Source organism: Leptinotarsa decemlineata, unplaced genomic scaffold (assembly GCF_025532065.1).
Source record: "Leptinotarsa decemlineata unplaced genomic scaffold, Ldec_3_MD MMD2_P_RNA_scaffold_2, whole genome shotgun sequence".
Taxonomy (NCBI): Eukaryota; Metazoa; Arthropoda; class Insecta; order Coleoptera; family Chrysomelidae; genus Leptinotarsa; species Leptinotarsa decemlineata.
In genome coordinates, this window is record NW_027412529.1 from 645,984 (window position 1) to 666,501 (window position 20,518).

Here is a 20,518-nt window from a genome sequence, read left to right on the forward strand (position 1 = left end):
TCAACTTTAGTGCATGTTTTCTGAAAAATGGTGTAGTAATCCATTACATAGTGACTAGTTCCCTAATTGAAATTTATATAACAGACTGAATTTCTAATTTCTTTCGAGTAGGGTTGGAGTGTTGTCCAGATTCGGTTAACTGTGACCTCACTTGACTCCTGAACAAGCAGTGAACCTTTTGACCGGATAGACCCAGTAGCTCAAGCCACTGCCACTAATGTCATTAATAAAAAAAAAGGGAGAAGAAGATTCTGTTTTTTGAGTATTCTGTGATAGAAGACAAAGTATTGTATTCTGTGTAAAGTCACAGAATACTTTTATAGAAGAGACACTCAGCACGGTACAGGAACAATCAACTTTTTATCAGGTGATGATCGTCAATCTAGAAATTTCGTCAAGTTGTAGCTAGGATTATTTTTATGTCAGAACTGTAATAAGTGAGTTCAATTATCAATAATTTTTTATTGTTCATCCTGATTGAATATTGAAGTTATGTATATAAGTATATTCAATTATATCAAATTAACAATTATTTTTCTCACTTTGATATAATGAGAAAGTAATAATAATATTCTGTATTCCAGCAGCCAGTAGATTAAATCTTGGTCTTTTCTATTACAGTAGTAATGTTGTTGAGTATCACCTTATAAAATTAATGTTGCATTGGGATTTCAACAAATTTTTAAATTCAACAGAACTCGTGTGCTCAATTCGACACCGAGGCACCACTCCAATAGAGAACATTATTTGACATAGGTTGGCAGTAATGCGTTTTGACATTAGTCTGAGAATATAGGGCATATGCGTTGCGGAGACTGGCAATGTGTATTCTTTGCTAGAGATAGTTAACTGGTGACGTATTAGTTACTTCTAAGATGGCCGGCGATAAAAATAACTGCGGTATAAGCGTTGTTTGAGGAGTTTTTAGTGCCGCTATTTTAATTCGATCATTTCGAAAACTTACCAACTTGTGCATACCGAAATAGTGCTCTTGCGGGTATAAATACGGAGTTGCTCGGTTTTTTTCTGTGATAGTGAGAATTGTTTACACGAGATTCCGGTCGAGTTTAGACGCATTTATGCAACTATGCTATCAGCGTCTATTTCTTGATTCGTTTATCGTTTGATTTCAGTGCAATACAGTGTTCATACTTTATTTTTTGTGCGAAGATGGACCAAGGCATAGCCCATGGATACGAAAATGGTAATAGAGTAATTCACGACGTTCCTAAGCACACAGAAAACATGAACGTGGACAAAGAAGGTTTTCAGGACGATGAAAACCTCAACCTTAATCAAAACAAGCAAGGCGTAAGTACACAACCACTGCAAAAGTATTTAACTTGAGGTTTCTCAAGGATCCTTACTGAGACCTATACTTTTTATAGGATTAACGAATGACATTCACATTACATGTACTTCCGACAAATAAAATTCTTCTTTCCTCGGGTTATGCACACATATTAGCATCTTATCTATGGCCAGTTTTATAAGTTACGTTTAAACTGAGATTGGAGTTCAAACCACGGACAGTATTTTTAGAATCTGCTGATCTCGAGACTGAAGGCAAAACTTGACTCTATGATCTATCTTTGGAGATGTGGCCATTTGATAGTTGAAGCTGTTGAAAAAATCATATATTTCAGGAAACCATTTCTTGTAATAAACAGTCAGAACATGATACTTTCACATACTACAGACATTTGAACCTACTTTCAATGTTTCTTACACTTTAAATCAATTGTTGCAGAAATCTTTCTTTATTATGATTATAATGACCACAGAACACAGATTCGTGTTACACTGATTACTTTCGATTGGGAAGCAGCCGCCAATAACAATACAGTGTAATTTAAAGCATCTAATAGCTCGGTTCACTTCAGTACATGTACATCTTTATTTCAGCAAATAAATACAATTAGTTGTGCATACAAAAACGTACTTTCTAGAAAATAGTTACAGCTTTTGTAGTTGTCAATTATATGAGAATCGAAAAGATAGAAATTCTTTTTTTTTTGTAAATCAAAATGTATCTTTGGTAATTTGAAATAATTGTGCACTTCACAGATTTAACATATCAATATCTGCGCATACAAAAAGGTACATCTTTATTCATTCCCGCAGATGGATACATAACTTGTCAATTCAAATTTTAGATTATTGATAGTACATTTTCAGTTACAAAAAAAATTATGTTTCTTACTTGTTCGATACCCACATCAATTTGACAGCAACACATTCATTTTTTTATCATTTTGTAACACTGCCATAAACATGGTCGGATATGGCTGTGTTATTTTCATACATATACTCTTGGATAGTAGTTTTGAGTTGTATGATAGTTTTCATTGTTCTAAATATTGGTTTCTCTAAAAGTCTACCATTTGGTTCTGTAACGTTTTCATTTATTTTGGCGTTCTGTTTCCTGGATCGTATGGCACCTTGAGTTCCACTTCGCTGTACTCATTCCCTTTGAAGGCACATTTTAGGTGATTGAGTTCTTCAGGAAGTATCTCAAGTTCACATATACGTTGTGCTCTTTCAACCAACATTTTAATTACCTCTCTATTTTTTTTGTGGATGGTGGCTTTAACCACCTCATAATTATGATGTAGTTGGTTGGAAGAGAAGCAATTTTGAAGAAATTAGAAGTATTTTGGAAAAAAATGTAGTGGCAAGTGAATTTGAACGTTTTGATTTCAGATTCGTGCTCAACACTCTGTATTAAAATAAAAATTTGTTTTATTACTAATAACACTGTAACTATGCGTAAAAGAGAGATAGAGAAGTAACTTTATTGTCCTTAAAAGGCAAGTTCCTTTTGACAAACGGTTTTGAGCTTTGGTGAAACCACATATATTCGTGATAATTATTAAAGTTTCTCTGATAAAGAGCTTGAGGATACTTTTGAATTCCTTGAATAGTTTGTGGTAACTTATGTTTTGACTTTTCCGATAAGTTTTTTTTGTTCGTATGTATGAAATTCTTACTTGCTTACAGGCTGAAGTTACCGTAGATATGAATTCGTTCAAGACAGTCCAAGGCGAAGCCCCTGCCAAAGCAGAACCCAATCAAGATGAATTGGAGCCAAACCGTCCCAGCGGTAAGAAAAACGAGACCCTCGAAAATGTACCCGGTCAACCCTTTGACCCACAAGAAGAAGAAAAGTCGCAAATAAACCCCGAGGAGAACAACAGCGCTCACGTGTTGGAACAGCAGGCAGAAAACGAACATCATAATGCCGAAGAGGAGCACTCTTTCAGTGTCGTGGATGAGCCAATCAGCTGTCCCCAAGAAAAGGAAACTGTGGAAGAGCAAGTTTGCGAAAGCGCTTCAACGGAACAGTATGCGGAAAGCAACGATGGCAATTTTATTTCTCAGTACGAATCTGAGACTAATCAAGTGTCTGAAGACGCAAACGTGGAAGTGACTGAAGTCACAGAACAGCAGGAGGATACAAAAGTGGAATTGGGGCCTGCTGTCAACGAAGTCGAGACTGTGGTTGAAGAACAGCAGCTTGTAGAAGAAATAGTCACTGAGGTAGTGGACGGTGAGAGTTTGGTCATCGCCGAGGAAATTCCTGAACCGGTGGAGGAAGTTTCCAATGTTTCAGACGATAAGGAAATGGTGGAAAGTATAGTGGGCGTTCCTGACTCGCAGATGGAAGTAGTGGAAGAGACGATAGATGTGACTGGTCCTGACACGGCTGAGACTGAGGTAATTCAACTCTTATTCATATTTTGTAACCATTTATATATTGATAACATTTTCACAAATCTGAAAGATGGCTATATCACACATATTTTGTATAGTTTTTATTACACTCTTTATATTAACTTCACCTGTATTTATGTCTGTAACTCTCAAGCTCGGATCTGTATTTGACAGAATTACCGACATTATTGCTTGATCTTTTCGCGGGCAGATGGCGCTGTATGTAACTTCCTTGATATATCGACATTATTGCTTGATCTATTCGCAGGCAGATAGCGCTGTACGAATATATCAATGGTCATTTTTCTAAACAGTATACGGCTAATTGATCCCAAAGTTTAGATAAAATAAATATAGTTTAAAAATACTAAGAAACACGCTTTTATAGCATACGAAACTAAAAAATGAAAAATAAATATAGTTATCTATCTATCTGTGTAAAATAGTCAAATAAAGTACTCTACTCTACTCATTAATCTTTTCTTGAAGCATTATCTGAAATATATTATGTTGATGTAGGTCACAGAGGTTGAAACAGGAGTCCACGACGACTTCACGGTCATAGAAGCCCCCGAAACGGTTGATATCTCAATCACCGAGTCTGTTGAAGAGACCGCACCTACCGAGGAAGTCCTTGAAATTGAAACTCACTCGGAGGATATGGAAGTCGATGTGACAGAGGAAACAGCGGAAGAAACTCCTCAACAACCGGCTCCCAGAGGCAGAAAGACTCGGAGGAATGAAATCCCCATGCACCTCTTAGGAGTAGACATCTCCAAACCTGTTGATCAGGTTCCGAACGGGAGGCAGATGCCGAAACCCCGTCTGGGAGTCAAAGTGCCGTACCGCAACCTGACGAGTCAGATCATCTCGAAAGAGGAGCTGGAGAAGGAGATTATTGAGAGGTCTAGAGCGAAGGAAGAGGCTACTTCCAAAAGCGATCTCAGATTCGCCAGAAGCCTCACTCAGAGACTGGCCAGCAAAATTGCCCCGGCTCCGGAAAAGGGGAACCGGAAGGAAAAGCGAGCCGAGCCGCCTGCGGTTAAAGAAGTATCCGTGGTGAATGATGAAGTGGAAGCTGGTCTTGTCGAAGCTCAGAATATTAGTATCGAGGAGCAGATCATCGAGGTTGAAAAACAAGTGGAAAATGCGCAGGCCCAGGTTGAGGCTGCTGTGGATGACACGAAAATCCAGAACGATGACGATTTGCTGGCCATATTAGAGGGAGAAGGGGAAGAAATGCCTGTGCTGCCGAAAGAGGTTTCAGAGGTTAATGAGGTAATTTTTTGTATTTATTATTCCGACTGCTTCATAGTTTTTGAACTAGGTAATATTCAGAAGAAGTTAAATCGTAAACAGGCTAATAGTTAATCAGGCATACAGTCGTTAATCTGCATTATATTTTCATTCTTGGCCGATTCACTGAGCTTCGTTATGATTCATCAAGCACTTATCTGCAAAATGTGCTTGATAAAATATTATCTGAGTAGTGACATTTTCGAACACCTGTTGATTGTGAAGCAGACCAAACAAATTACGTCCAATAGTTTTACATTTGTTGATGGAGCGAAAGCTAGACAAACTGGAACTTTACAAGGAACTATAAAATTAGCCAAATTCTGGTTTGGTTTGGTAGATGTTGAAAATCTATTCAAAATGGAAAGAATTAACAAAACGGCAGTCTCTTTGAAAAAAAAATTGACCTAGTAAAAAGATTCTGAATAAAGGATTTCCTACTCAAAGGTATGAGTTTGTTGATCCTTATGTTTTAACTTACCTTTTTTCCTTTTATAAAAATAAAATTCAAAAATGGATACCAAGAATTTTGGCTACAAAAGCCCATCCCGTAATGGGGAATGTTCCTCAATTTGGGTTATTACAGCAAATGCAAGTTTGAACAAAATAAAGTTGTGTTTAATTCATGAGTTTTTCAAATTCACTTCGAAAAGTATTCAAATTGATGTTTCAAATGTTGGGTTTTAGTTTTAAAAGGGCAACAGCGCCTATATCTAGTTGAAATAATTTATACGTACCTAGATATTCTACTTTTAAAAAGGAAAATTATCTTTATAAATCAACAATTAAGGCAAAATATAAATTATAGTTCAATACCACCTCCACAAGCCACATAAACAACAGTTGTTTTGTTATTTATTTATATAGAGGAAGATAGGTTAGGTGCACAAAATGTCATATCTCACAGAATGTCTCGGAACATAAGTAAAAAGAACAGCACGCCTCTGAAGTATGTCATCTTTGTTTGTCTCATACAGGTAACAGATTCATTGTCCTTTATTAACTATAACCGGTGTTGCCAAATGGTGAAATAGAAACGAATCCCTTTAAATTTTGAATGCATCATTTCATTCCTCTTTTTTAAGTATTTAAATAATTTTTTAAAGAAAAAGGTTGAAATGATAAGTTTAAAATGCGTTGTTTTAGAGCTCTTTTATGAAAATGACTTGATTTTCGTCAGGAGGAACATTCCCCATTGGAATACCTAGATATGAAATGGTTCAAAAAATAACTTCTACTGGTTGCTTTTAATTTCAAAACATTTTGAAAAATTCAAAAGAATCAAGGCAAAGAATTGAGGTTTTAGAATTGTCTCATAAAAAGGTTATCTTGTGAAGGTACTCAAGAACAAAAGAGTCATACATTTCTGGATCTTCCACTATGCTATATATTTTCACTATAATAGTTTTCTTCAGAACTGGTGTTTACAAATTTTTGTGTGGATCATGACTGTAGTTTTACATAGGTCAGACTAGAAGAACATTTAAAACACACATTGAAGAACATAGAACCAGTTTCTCATTATGCCTTGTAATCTACAGTAATAACATGATCAATCGGTCAAAATATGCTTTTTTGTCCAATATAGAACCTTATTAACAAAGTTTGTTATATAAGATGAACAATTATTATTACAGTAAAATATAAATTTAATCATGCATAAATGAATATATAGAAGCATAACCGCATACATGTAAAGGTCGTAATGTATCTATGTTCTTTCAGATCAAAATAAGCCTTGTGTAGAAGTAATACTTCTAACGAATTTCTGAAAATTTTGAGATACTTGATTTCTCGCACGGAATTAGGTAATATGATTATATATTTTCTTGCTCCCATAAAATAGAGAATAATTTGCTGTTAGTAAAAAAATTTTCTTTGGCATTTCCTCATTTTTAAAGTACTCGACGAAGTATTGGCAATCAATGTATTTTTCACTCGTTCTTAAGGAAATTTTTCGCAGAAACTCTGATACCAACTATCATTCACACATCTGTATACTATTTGAGTTTTTTTTATAAAATATGATTTGTTTTTCATGTTAGTTAAGTTAGTCTTTGGTGTGGATTCGATAGGGTGATTTTGGGAGAAATAGTTTTTTGCTTTCGTACTTCTCCATCTTTTTAAAGGAAGAAGAAAGCCATCGAGTTCAGAATAATAACAAGTCGTTTGTATTATCTCCCAATATTGAGTTAATTAAAGTTTCATACAATAAAATTTTTACTGAAGGGAAATAAAAGGCGGAGTTCAGTTTGATTTCAACTAAGGGCAATAAAAATAAACTGTTCTTCCACTCAACCTCTGAACATGTTCCTTTCAGCATTCCCATTAGGTTAGAGTTCATTTCTTTTGTTGATGAGTTTATTTCAGTTCGAGTTTTTTCGTGTCCTTTGTTTCAGTTTTTATAAAATAGTAATCAAAGCTGCTTTTTCCATTTCAACAGTTTTTAACTGATATTCCAGTCTCTTCATCTCTGTTTTCAAGGTTCTTATTGTTTATTGGTGTTAGTGAAGGTGAAATTGGGTTCGAGTTTATGTGGTTAGTCTTCTGAAGATTTCCTGGTTGTAGTTTATCAATTGCTCACAAATTTTGAGCTATCACAGTCTGCTTTAGAATTTTCATTATAACATTCAGTACAAATCACTTTATATCCACTTATCATATGTTTATGTGATGGAATTTGCTGGAACTTCAAGAAAATCCATGATAATGTTTGAAATTAACACTTCGTTGTTAGATTTCTACTACAGTTTACAAAACTGCAACAGTGTTTCACAGCACAATAGGTTCTTCAGGCATGTTAATACTAATTAAATTCTGCCCACTCAATGCTTTATATAAATTGATAATTTGATTTATGAGACATTTTCTACCTATTTAATGTCTAGTAATTTCAACTGAGTTCACATATAAAATAATTACCAATAGCTAGTTTTAATGGATATGAGGAAAATTACCTGGGTTCACGTATAAACTAGTTATTTGGTTCAACATTGGAAAAATTAATTCAATAAAGATTCAACAAAGGGGATCTATCAAATTATATTTGGTCGTTCAGTAAAAGATCTGGAATTTTCAAGTCTTCTGATTTCCGAACATTCCAAAAGATTGAATTGCAATCATTTCTCTTCCAAATGTAACATGTCATAGTCGTGACTCACCTCATGCTTCTCTGTCAAAAAAGCTCTGCATTCACATAGCTTTACATTCAAGAAGCTACTTATGTTCTTTTATTCTTAGGGAAAAGGTTCTCCCGTTTGGCCAATATATAAGTTTTGGACAAGGACCGTAAGACAGCTTATATACTCCTGATCTATTTAAAAACAATTAGTGAAGCCTGATAGTCAACCACTGCACTATAATGAGGATATAATTTATTTAGATATTCAGAGTTTTATCGCACACAAAACAGATTTAAAGTAAAATCAAATCAAGTCCCATACTATGATAGTGAATTGAAAATCAAAGCAAAGGAAAGAGATTTAGCTTATAAGAAATTCAAACAAAGTACAAACTTAAGTAAACATATAAATTGGGAAATTATAAGAGAATGAGAAATGACTGAATATGCTGACAGATAGTATTCAATGTCGGTGATCAAATAGAAGGTTGTAGCACAGAAATTTATATTGCAAATGCATTCAATGAATATTTTGTCAATAGTATAGGTGAAATGTAAACATATAAATTCTGAGTCCGACTGGAGTTCAAACAGTTTCGACATAGTAAATTGTAAATTAAATTCTTTTAAACAGATAGACTTGCCGCAGTTGAAAAATATAATATTTTCAATAAATAAAATTAATAGATCTGAGATAATGAACAGTCTATTTCTAAAAGAGACATTCAACACCTTGGGGCAGGACATTTTCACATCCCAAGGACAAATTCACGAATCAGTATGAACTCGTTATTTCTCAAAGAATTGGACAGTTTCAATAAACTACCAAATAACATAAAAAACTCTTCTTCTCTCCGTCTATTCAAGAGGGACTTGGTAACATTCATAACGAAAAACTTGAATTGAAGCTAATTTATATTTAAAATATAATAATAACTAAGACTTTGTTTTGAATGAATATATAAGTAAATATGTAAACGTTTATCCTATATAGAATATGTGCGATATAGTTTTTTTTTCTTTTTTGTGATTTTCTGTTATTTACATAAAGTTCATTAATTATAAGAAAACTAATCAATAGAGTTTATTGTATGATTTTCACTATAAGGGTTTTACAAAAACCGCGACACATGTTTCGCTGTACAATAGCTTCTTCAAGCATAACTAAGAGTTACTTCTAAATTACACCTTTTATACCATGACCCAGTACCTATTCGTCTACCTAAGTAATAAATCTACCTGAAAAAATATACCTGGAAAAGTCAGGTATCAATACATTTTTCGAAAGTCTACCTGTAAATATACCTAACTATTATTACCTGCGTATGAACAGATTCAATAATGGCGAATTATTCAAGTCAGTTTGATCGTTCATAAGATGGTGAGTTTTTAAATTTGTTTATTTCCATACTCTCCAACAGGTTAAGTTTCAAACCTTTCTTCTGGAAATGGAGGGGTTCGTATTCATGGTTGAACTCATGTCCCTCTGAGATTAGATGACTGGCATATGTGGAATTTACTTTTCCGTTCTGAAAACTATATTTGTGTTCGTTTATGCGGGTTTTGAACGTTCTTCCATTTTGACCTATATAAAACATCGGACATGCCCCACATAATAATTTATACACTCCTGATTTTTCTGAAACTGAACTTTTATCTTTAAATTGAAAAATCATGTTTGTTGTTAACTTTTGCTATTGTCAAATCCAGAAAATGTATAGATTCGTCCTATTCCATCTCCACTGTAAATGTGATAGATGGGCGAAGAGAATTTATGAACTTCAAAAAGTTTGTCAACTGTCTGTTCGTTCCCGTGAAACGTACCATTATTCCCAACCAAGAAGCAATGTCCTTATGAAATAACCAATCGGCACAATGTCTGATAGTTTTAACAAAATGTGTAACTCTTGTGATTTATTCAGGGATAGCTTGAAGCAAATAAAGCATGTAATGGGAGACCTGTATTATTTTACTTGTTTTTTTTTCCACTGTACATGTTATCTATTTTTGTATATAGTAAGGTAGCATTCTGGTTTTTCTTCTTCAACTTTAGCTATTTCAGTATTGTTCTGTAAGGGATTTGTACGATCTGTTGGGCAATAAATGCTATTATTATTATCATTGCTCCAATACATTCATTGTCCACCAATTTCTGCAGAAGGTTTGTTATTATCATTAATAAAAGTGATGTTATATTCTTACAGAACGACGGCAGCAATCTAAAGATGCTTGAACGCGAGATCGCCCTGCAACAACTTCAGGAACTACCCCATCAGGTGCCCCGACAGAGGATCTTCAAGTCTCGCCAAGCCAAAATCCCTGCCGCGCCCCTCCCAACGACTCAGCCTCCGCCAAAACTGACGAAGGTGGAAAAACCGCGAGTCTTTTCCCCGCCGAAACAAACAAAAAGCGATAAACCTCCTGTATCACTCTTAAAACCGCACCAGTCCCCAGAGAAAACAAACCCTTCGTCGGTAAAACTCTACTCGTCACCTTCCCCGATGAAGGAAGTCGTCACGAACGAGAGTCCTGTCCCGAGGAGACAGCCCATCGAAGTAGAGCCTCAGGTCAAGGTCAACATGGTGCTGAAGACGTACTCGAGAAAGCGCAAAACGTCCGACGCGCCGGAATTCGATGTTCCCTCTCCAAAACGAACTATTCTTGATGACGCTGAGTTCAAACCGGACAAAACGGATCCCCTGGCCATGCCTGCGGATGTGTACGTCACAAAAAGCTCAAGGGTCATCAAGAAGAAGGTTATCTGGGATCCGGACGACGAGGTGCCTGCTAGGTCGCCCAAACCAACAGTCAGGCCTGCAGAGGTCAAGTCTAAAGCAGCCGATCTCGATGAGAGCACCGGTGAAAAATCCTCTGATAAAAAGTCTGTTACAAGCAGAGTTTCTGACAGGAAGTTGTCTAGCGACAGTAAAACATCTGATAAGAAGTCTTCAGTCGATAAGAATATTGGTAAAAAGACGGCGAGCGAGAAAGTAGCCGTGGGGAAATCCCCAGAACAGAAGGGTGTGAAAAAGGTGGAAAAGGGAAAACCCCAGGCTACCAGGAACGAAAGCCCCAAAACCAAGACGCCGGTCAAATCAAAAAGAGGTTAGTTTTTTATGTCAAGGTCGCGGCGCCCCACGTTGGGCGCCGTAATATTAATTAAAGAGTGAAGGCCCTAGGGCAGATCCCTGAGGTGCCCCACATTAACTTACTGTTTCTAATGTTCACCTTCTGAATATGGTTTGAATTGTATGAAGTTTATTTAGCAATATTTTGTGATTGATCTTCCAGGACTGTCGGAAGTGGACAGACTGCTCATGGATGAAGGAGCCGTCAAGATGCTGTACGAACTGAAATCGACCGAGGATTCGCCGGCTACGAAGAAGAAAAAAGACTTCATATCGATCGAGAAGGCTGAGAAGGAGATCATCAAGAAGGCGAATCAGTTGAAGAACGATCTCGTTCAGAACACCAGCGGCAGCAGTGAATCGCCGAAAACGCTACGGAAAAGGAAGGCCCCGCCACTGTTTCGCCACCCTTGAAACCTGCCGTCGCGATGGAGCGCAAGATGTCCAAGGACTCGACGCGCAGCTCCGTCCACACTCTCCAAGGTCCCCGAGTTTTCAGTTCTCGTCACACTCGCAGAGTTCCATGTTGATCAGGAGAAGGTCAAGCAGGTATGTTGCTGTAATTAAAAAACATTCATAACAAATTAATTGAAATGTGTCTACATTTATACATACATTGGGGTTAAGTTGGTTTTAAGGTGTTAATGTATTTGTATTTCTTTTTTTTTTTCGAGGGGATTACCCATACACATGAATAAATGGATGTAGTAAATGAACTAGACTAGTTCTGGACCAAAATCCTAGTATGATGATTAGGGACAGCAAAAATATCATTGTTCCTAGTTGAACGAACAGGAACTCAAATCTCACTTCATGTAATATTTCCTCGTTCGTTATCAGTTCTATGAGTTCTTCTTCCAACTGGGGTGATCCTGCTGTGTTGACATTTGAAAAAGGATCCAACGCCCAGTCCGGTATTTCCAATTTTGAAATGTTCTGGAATCGTTATGCGAAATGACTGTGAAGGTTCTCCAAATGTTGGCAGTAAACAAGCAAGTCGTCGTTGTTGAAGGATGCCACTGACAAATTAAGGAAATTGCGGAACTCACGTCTGCCGATATTATTCTTGTATAAGAGCAATTTGACTAAAAAAGCAGCAGACTTTTTTGTTTTAATCAAGTTCAAGTCTTCACCTTGAAGTTGGTGATTGACATCATTAAATAATTTATACAGGTCTGTCAATTACGCAGTATCATTCTTTGAAGTGATGAGGTTGTCGTGCAATTCTTTGTCTTTGTTTTCCAACAACTCTATTACGGAGTCAAATAGATTGTAAAATCGAGTGAGACAGTTACCTCTTGATAACCAACGCACTTCTGCGTGAAAAAGCAATCAGTTGGAATCTTCATCATTAGCATCACAAAGCTGATTAAATAATTTGTCATTTAAAGAGCTGTTTCGGATTTCATTGACTTCTTTGACGATATGATATGATGATACGCTATGAAGCCTTTGTGACGTCCTGTCATATCCGTAACAGCTGATATAATATTTTTTGGTGGAATTTCTTTCTCATCACATTTTTCCAGTGTATTATATACGGCTTCTCCTTTTGTATCCTTCTCTAAATTTCTAGCAAATAGTAGTTCATGATATAGTTTCTCATTTTTAATAAACCTCACGTAAGACAATAACAATGCTTCATTGGTTGGTAAAGTGGACTTATTTAACTGAATTGAGAATTTAGAAGTCTTCAGATGATTGCACAATGACTCTTCAATGTTTTCAGCCATCTCATCAATTCGTCTTTGCACGGAACTATTGCTCAAAGGGATTTTTCGCATATCTGCCCCTGGTTTATGGAGCACAGTGGTTATTACTTATTTTATTGTCGGTTACATTAAATCCTCCAATAGTGTGAGGTTTATCTGTTTGAGCAATTAGTAAGGAGATATTGTAGGAGTCCGTCGTCGTCTTGCTTAGAAGCGGACGGGCCTAGTACTTTCGAGAATGGAGACTAGAAACTTCTCGCTTCGTATTGAAGCTTACCGCCATCTATTGTACAGTTTGACAACTATCGGACAAGAAATAGTTACTGTCTAGTCCCCTAGATGGCGTTACACGAGGAAACGCGCGTTAAGCGTAAGGGAGCGATAAAGTTTGTGTTAAAAGAAAAATAAAAACATTTTTAAATTTGCCATCGCTCCCTAAACCGCTTCAACGCCTCCCAATCTTCTCTGTGCCCTTTACGCCCCCCTATAGGCCTCCATTGCCCACAAAGGGGCGTTATGCCCGCTTCGAGAAAGATTATTGTAGATGGAATGAGGTGTTTCCACCTTTCTTTTGAACGTTCAAAGTTCATTTCTTCAGATTTCTTTATTTTTTGTAAATATGTCATTCAATTATCTCACTATAGTCGATCATCTCATTTGTTGCAGCTCCATCTCGAGCGTGGAAGACGCAGATATGGATTTCGTACCAAATTCGGCAAGAAAAAGTCCGACGGTCCCAAATTGAAAAAGGCTAAGAAGGCAACCTCGGACAGTCCTAGACCAGGCAAGGAAGAAGACATTGCTTCTGAAACGGAAACACCCGAAAAAGAATCGCCCAACAAACCTGCTCACAAGATCACCAAGGCTAGCCCGTATAAATCCTTCACTGTGAGGAAATCCGGGAAACAGATTGTTATCGATTTGAACTACATCGACGAAAAGTGTTTCTTTGATGTCAAGGTTGGTTGGTCACAGTTTTGGTAGCGATTTAGCAGAGATTTACTTTCATTTGCATGTTTCAGGTTCTGGAAGAACTAACTGCTGCCCTCAAAAAATGTGGAAAAGATAAAGATTGTACGGTCGTTTTGATAACTTCGACGGGCAAAGCTTTCTGTTTGGGTCTCGATTACGGTTCTCTGGTAGCCAGCAAGGAGAACGAAAGGATAGAGAAATGTTCTGAACTGGCGGAAAGGGTTGGGTGAGTATTTGTTCATTAACGAGTAAATTGGTCCTTCGAGCCGGATATTGAGATATTCCAGAAGAAAACCGCTTGAGCAATTTTTGACTTTTTTTTTTTTCAGGGAATTTCTGTTGTGTCTGTTCAACTTCCCCAAGATTTTGATTGCCGGCGTGCAAGGAGACTGCGTCGGGTTGGGTGTGACAATGCTTCCCCTCTTTGACATGATCATTGCCAGTGACAAGGCTACTTTTAGCACCACCTACGCCAGGCTAGGGTGTCTGCCGGAAGCTGGATTCCTGCTGTCGTATCCGAATTTGTGCACTGCCGGACTGGTATGCAATTTTTTTTTTACTGCAAAAATGAGAGTTTGGTTTTGAACTTTGCTTTTTTTAGGCTACGGAATTGTTGTATGCGGGACAAACCTTGAACGCTGATGAAGCTTTGCGACGCGGCCTGATCTCCAAACTCTGCTGGCCAGAAAAGTACAAAGACACTCTGAATAATATCGTGACTTCTGTGTCTCATGGCTCTAAACAGGTAAGATAATGATAATAATTACACAACACTAACACAAGTGTTCTTACCTATATATCAGAGGTTCTCAAACTTATTTTGTCTACCGCCGACTTCGAGAATTAATTATTTTCTGGCGCCCCTCAAATTTTTTTTACTTTACTACATCTTGATAATTACAATCTCAGTCATTATTTTAATAATTAAATTATGTGTGTCATGTGAAAATAAGACGTTCCGATGAGGGTAATGTAAAACACCACTTTTATTCATGTTATCAAAAACAGCCGTAAGTCACCGCGATCGGTAATCTGCAACCGATTTCTCTTTTTAGTTAGCAACGTTGCCACAGCACTGAATCCACGTTCACACAAAAACGATGATGGTAATGCTATCAAAAATCGTTGAACGATGGACCAAGATCCAGGGTACAATGGGGAATGTTCCTCCTGACAATAATCAAGTAGTTTTCATAAAGGAGCTCTAAAACAACGCATTTTAAACTCATCATTTCAAACTTTTTCTTCAAAAAATTATTTAAATACTCAAAAAAGAGGAAAGAAATTATGCATTCAACATTTAAAGGGATTCATTTCTATTTCACCATTTGGCAACATCGGTTATAGCTAATAAAGGACAATGAAATCTGTTGCCTGTATGAGACAAACAAAGATGACATATTTCAGAGGCGTACTGTTCTGTTTATTTATGTTCCTAGTTCTGTGACATATGACATTTTGTGCACCTAACCTATCTTCCTATATATAAATAAATAACAAAACAACTGTTGTTTATGTGGCTTGTGGAGTTGGTATTGAACTATAATTTATATTTTGCCCTAATTGTTGATTTCTAAAGATAATTTTCCTTTTTTAAAGTAAAATATCTAGGTAACCTGAACTCCGATCTAACATTCTAGGCGCTGTTACCAATATGTGAATTAGAAACAAATCCCTTAAAAAATTAAAACCCAACATTTGAAACATCAATTTGAATACTTTTCGAAGTGAATTTGAAAAACGATGGATCCACTTACTTGATGATTTAAATTGACAAACATTGTTAATATTAAGTATGATATTAAGGTAAATATGACACTGATCAGATAATACTTCAGTTATTTGAGTGCATATAGTTTGATTTTCAAATTTGAACATGAAAGATTTAGTTTTTTTCTTATTCCGATTTTTTAAATGAGAATTGTATCATCAGTGATGTTCAGTATTTTTTTTTTTTTAGGTCTACGAAGACAAGTACCACATAATTACCTTAGTTATTATAATTATTCCGTATAAAATCAACCACTTTTCTAAAACTTTTCTTCAAAACCAACTGATTTGGGTCAAATCCGTATTGGTTTGAAATTTTCCCGATCTCAAGGTTTTTTTTTTTTTTTTTTTTTTTTTTCCGGCATCAACTGCTAGGTTATTAGCCGCGGACTTGTTGTTTGCTTTTCAAATTTCATCTATTATATTTGCGGCTTTCAAAAATGCCATCATGTTGCTCAACGTTCGTCTATCATCACATAGAATTTCTTTCATTTCCCCAGTTATATTAGGTTGTCTCCTGGTTTCTTCATATTTTGGACATTCTACAAGTATTTGTTGTACCGTTAGTACTGTTTGGCATGTAGTACATAGAGGTTGTTGTTCTCCTACGACCAAGTAAAGGTGTGTTATTTTTGTATGGCCGATTCGCAGACGCGTGAGAACAACCTATCGCTAAATATAGTCGAACTAATGCCCGGTTCAATATCCAGCGTGGTATTAGCGGTGAAGTAGTTCTTTCAAAATGATATAAATGATGCAAAGATATGCAAAAAAGAAATATTTCCAACCAAGCTACTTCACGTCATTTCCAATGTTGTCTTTGGGTGAAACATCAGTTTTGGTATTGAATGAATCATTGGAGTTTAATGAATATTTTAATTTTTAGTGTTTGGAGTCGACGAAGAGGCAGCTGAGGAGCCGCATGCTGAAAGACACGGAAGCGGCTATAAAATCTGAAAAGGACATTCTTGTAAGCCACTGGACGAGCGCTGAATGCCAAGAGAATTTTGCGAAAATGAATTGATAGAGAAATTCTCGGTGCGCCGTTTTGAAAGTTCGTGAGACAAGTGGTACAAATGGATTTTATAAATAGTGTTAAGTGCATATTGAGAGTTTCGCGAAACAAATTCACTCCTTATCATGTAATTTGGTAATTGAAAAAATATTTTTTTATATTTTCATAAAGTAGTAACGTCTAAGTGAGTATCGATCCTATTTTTAGGATTTTTAGTTGTTTCTAGGAGTCTAGTAGTACTAATTGATGTTTTAGTATAAACAAATTTGGAATTTCAGAAATTTCACTGACTGTTAGCACGATAGATTAAGAACGGTGTTCTCCCAAAGATCGGTGCAATTTTCAAATCTTATCTGTTTCTCCTGTACATTACGCGGATCCTCGTTCTGAGAAACTTTAGTGTGTTGGATGAGTTTCGTTTGGTTTGTAATGATATCGTTCGTTTGGAGATCTAGTTAAAGACTAGTTACTAATTTTCCTGGGCTATCATCATTTTTTTTATAATTTGACGGAATTTCAAGAAGGGTCAGTAAAAAGAGGTTTATTTATTTATCTCTAAAAATTTATATGAAGAGTGACTATATTCACATTATATGCTTGTTGAGTAATTGAGTTGTTATTTTATTGGTATCAATAAATAAAATTATACTTTTGTCATTGTTTTTTTTTTTGTTGTTTCCATTATTGTGCGGATATAATCAAAAATATGTAAATTTTGAAAATAAACCATATTCTTTCCATCATTGCTTGGATGAATTTGGTTTTTCGAATTATAACATCCGTGTTCCACAAATAGAAGAGAAAAATTATGGATTTTACATTGAAGGGGTGAAGAACAACTTGCATGCTGACATCTGTTATTGAAGGTCTAAACTTTCCACTTCCACGAGGTCAGAAATAAGATATCTATACACTAGTGGAAGCGGGAATACTCTTTTGTTTCAGAAAGCGAGTGGGGTAGTTCTGATGTTGCCGCAAGATGGTGTCAATAGTTGATATTTCTATCGATTACAGAAATGATGTTGCCAATATTATTATCTTTCCTCAAAAACAATAAGTTGATATTAACCAGTGCTGCCGTTAAGGTACTATTGTACCGCATTCGGTACTATTCCATGATTTTGATACGAAGATACTACCCGGAACAATATGTAGACTATTCGGTACTATTTACTATAATCCCAATTTTTTACATTTTCACGTTGACTCCCATCGAGTACAGTAAAAAATAACAACAATATGTGTGGCAACAATGCAATTCCGTGTTTCAAGTTCCAGATCAGCAAATACCGTACTTGTGTCAAAATTGCGAGCTATCATCATAACTCTGCATTATTTAATCCTGTGTTCTGTATTGTGCCTGTGAACTGTGGTTCTGTCATCTGTCAGTCAGTCAGCAGAACAGCAGTTTCAACTTCTAACCTCACACCTCACCTTGAGAAATTGGTTTTATTGTTTTGTCAAAATAAATAGGAATATGGACAGGTAAAAATAAATTCTCGAATCTAGCTACTTGAAAACGTCTTTAGTATTGTTCATTCTATTGTGACAGAAACCTAATTAAAACAAAACACATTTGCAATCGTGAAAGAGCAATTGAATAAGGAAGAAGACACCTTTTTATCAAATGTTCTGATTATGATCTTTCTCTTAAGGAACATTTCTTAGTTTCCAGCAAATTTTTTACTCCATATATTTTCCGAATTTAAATGGATAACATTATTACACGTTTGGCATTACTGGCATTTGGTCTGAAATGACTTATGCGCATGTGCCATGCCTAGTCTTGCGCAGTACATTTTGGGTACTATTTTCTTGTAAATTTCGGTACTTTTTGAATTGACCATGCGACAGCACTGATATTAACGGTATTTAGCTTTCTTTTGAAAAACGGCATAAGTTAATGGAATCGAGCAAGCCACATTCTACATGAATGAGTTGCTACCTCAAGTGGATAGGCATCTCAGTCAAAAGCAAATCGAATGACAAGTACATTCATTGGAATATTTTTAAAATGAAAATTAGTTGGGAACTGGCTTGTTCGACTTTTTTAAAAAAATAAAAAACTGAATCGTACAGTGGCATCTCTTAGTGAAGATACCAACTTATTGGTAAACGTGTTAATTAGACAATGGACGTGTGTTCAACAATCCTCGTCTAAGGATTTTAAATCCTTAGACAACGCAACAATTCAAGTGAAACTTGAATTGTTGAACCGATTTCTTCTTGAAAACTAATTTTTTCAGCTCAGAATCGAACCATATTGGGAAAGTAGAGGCTTTATATTTTTTTTAGTGGAATAAAGTACTCCAGAGCTGTATAAAGAATATTGTAAAAATTTGTAACTACAATATTTAAATCCTTATCCTTCAGTATTTCGGTATCCCAGTTGATACTTGCCAAAAAATCATTCATGTCCATATAATCTCCATTTACAAAGTCATAAAAGTATTTATCATATTTTAGATATTCCTTTGTATCATTTTTTAAATCAAAACATACCGAAGAATGATGTAATGTATTTTGAAAAATTGGGTCCAATGGATTTTGAACAAACATATTTATGAATGATGAAAAAATTAAATCTGAGTAAACTTTTCTTGAATTTGGAATAATATTGATTTGATATGAATTATGGAAACTAAATGAATGTAATAAAGCTAGTGCAGGTGAGTTTTCTGGACAATCAACATTCAGACCAAGCTTTCCATTAGACCAAAATGCGTCGGGTATATTATAGTCACCACAAAGGATAATCTTGCTAGTACAGTATTTTTCTAAAATATAATCAACGGTAGCAGTATGTTCCATATAAGTATTCACTACAGAAGAAGGAAGAATATATACACCACCGATAATGATTGTTGAAGCACCTATTGATAATTCAACATACAGATGTTCCATATTGTCAGGAGATATGTCGATTAACTCAGTTATTGAAGATCCTCTAATGGCTATTAGTATTCCTCCTCTTCTTTTTTTATCGCTATTTGTTTGGTCTCTAGCTAATCTATATATGTTAAAACCTTTTAAACCCAGTTCACTATCGGAAAAGTCTCTATTAAGCCATGTTTCTACTAAAATTATAATATCATAGTTTGAAGACATAACACTGTTGAAATTCTAATATTTTTGTTCTCATACCGCTGACATTTTGAAAATACACAGAAAACTGGGTTTTACTTTTTTGCAGCCGCTTCAGTGATTTGAGGTACTCCATTCTCCCCTCTGCTTTCTATCATCGATTTCTTTCTTCATATTTTGCCAGTTTTTTACTTGTAGTGGAGTTAGATCAGCATTAATGAAATTTTTTTTTCCTTGAGTACATCTCTTTTTTCTTTTGATTTAATTAACTTGTTTGCATCTTCTACACTGGTAAAAATAACTTTTAACGCACGGTTACCACTTTTATTCTTCTGTCCAACTCTGAATATCTGTTTAATATGTAAATACTCATGAGTTACTTCTTTAACTATTTCCTTAACAGTATTCAAGTCTGAGTCGTAAGAATCACCTTCTGCTAGATTGAATATCATAACATTGTTCATTCTTTTTTGGCTCTCGTATATTTCATTTATGACTGTTTCTTCAGAAAAAGATGTACATGTTTCTCTTTGAATTTATTATTTGTTCTTCAACCTCAGAAAGCAACTCATCAATCTTCTTGATTAAATTGGGTACTAATCTTACCCTGTGAGACAATCATCACAATAAAACTTCAACAGCCGTTTTCCTTTTAAAGCCATGACCTTTAATTCAGATGCACTTAGATTCGAACATTCTGCATGCA

At 35.6% G+C, this 20,518-nt stretch overlaps 1 protein-coding gene across 1 annotated transcript; it reads left to right on the forward strand.

Moving 5' to 3' along the window:
• Positions 1-848: 848 nt before the first annotated feature.
• Positions 849-17,380, forward strand: HIPP1 (HP1 and insulator partner protein 1). Its single transcript, XM_023164711.2, is given in 13 exon segments — positions 849-1,311; positions 3,001-3,717; positions 4,234-4,992; positions 10,336-11,236; positions 11,423-11,644; positions 11,647-11,733; positions 11,736-11,808; positions 13,638-13,701; positions 13,704-13,931; positions 13,994-14,169; positions 14,273-14,483; positions 14,545-14,688; positions 16,600-17,380. Coding segments are annotated over 13 exon segments (3,861 nt in total). The 5' UTR covers positions 849-1,170; the 3' UTR covers positions 16,738-17,380.
• Positions 17,381-20,518: the final 3,138 nt, after the last annotated feature.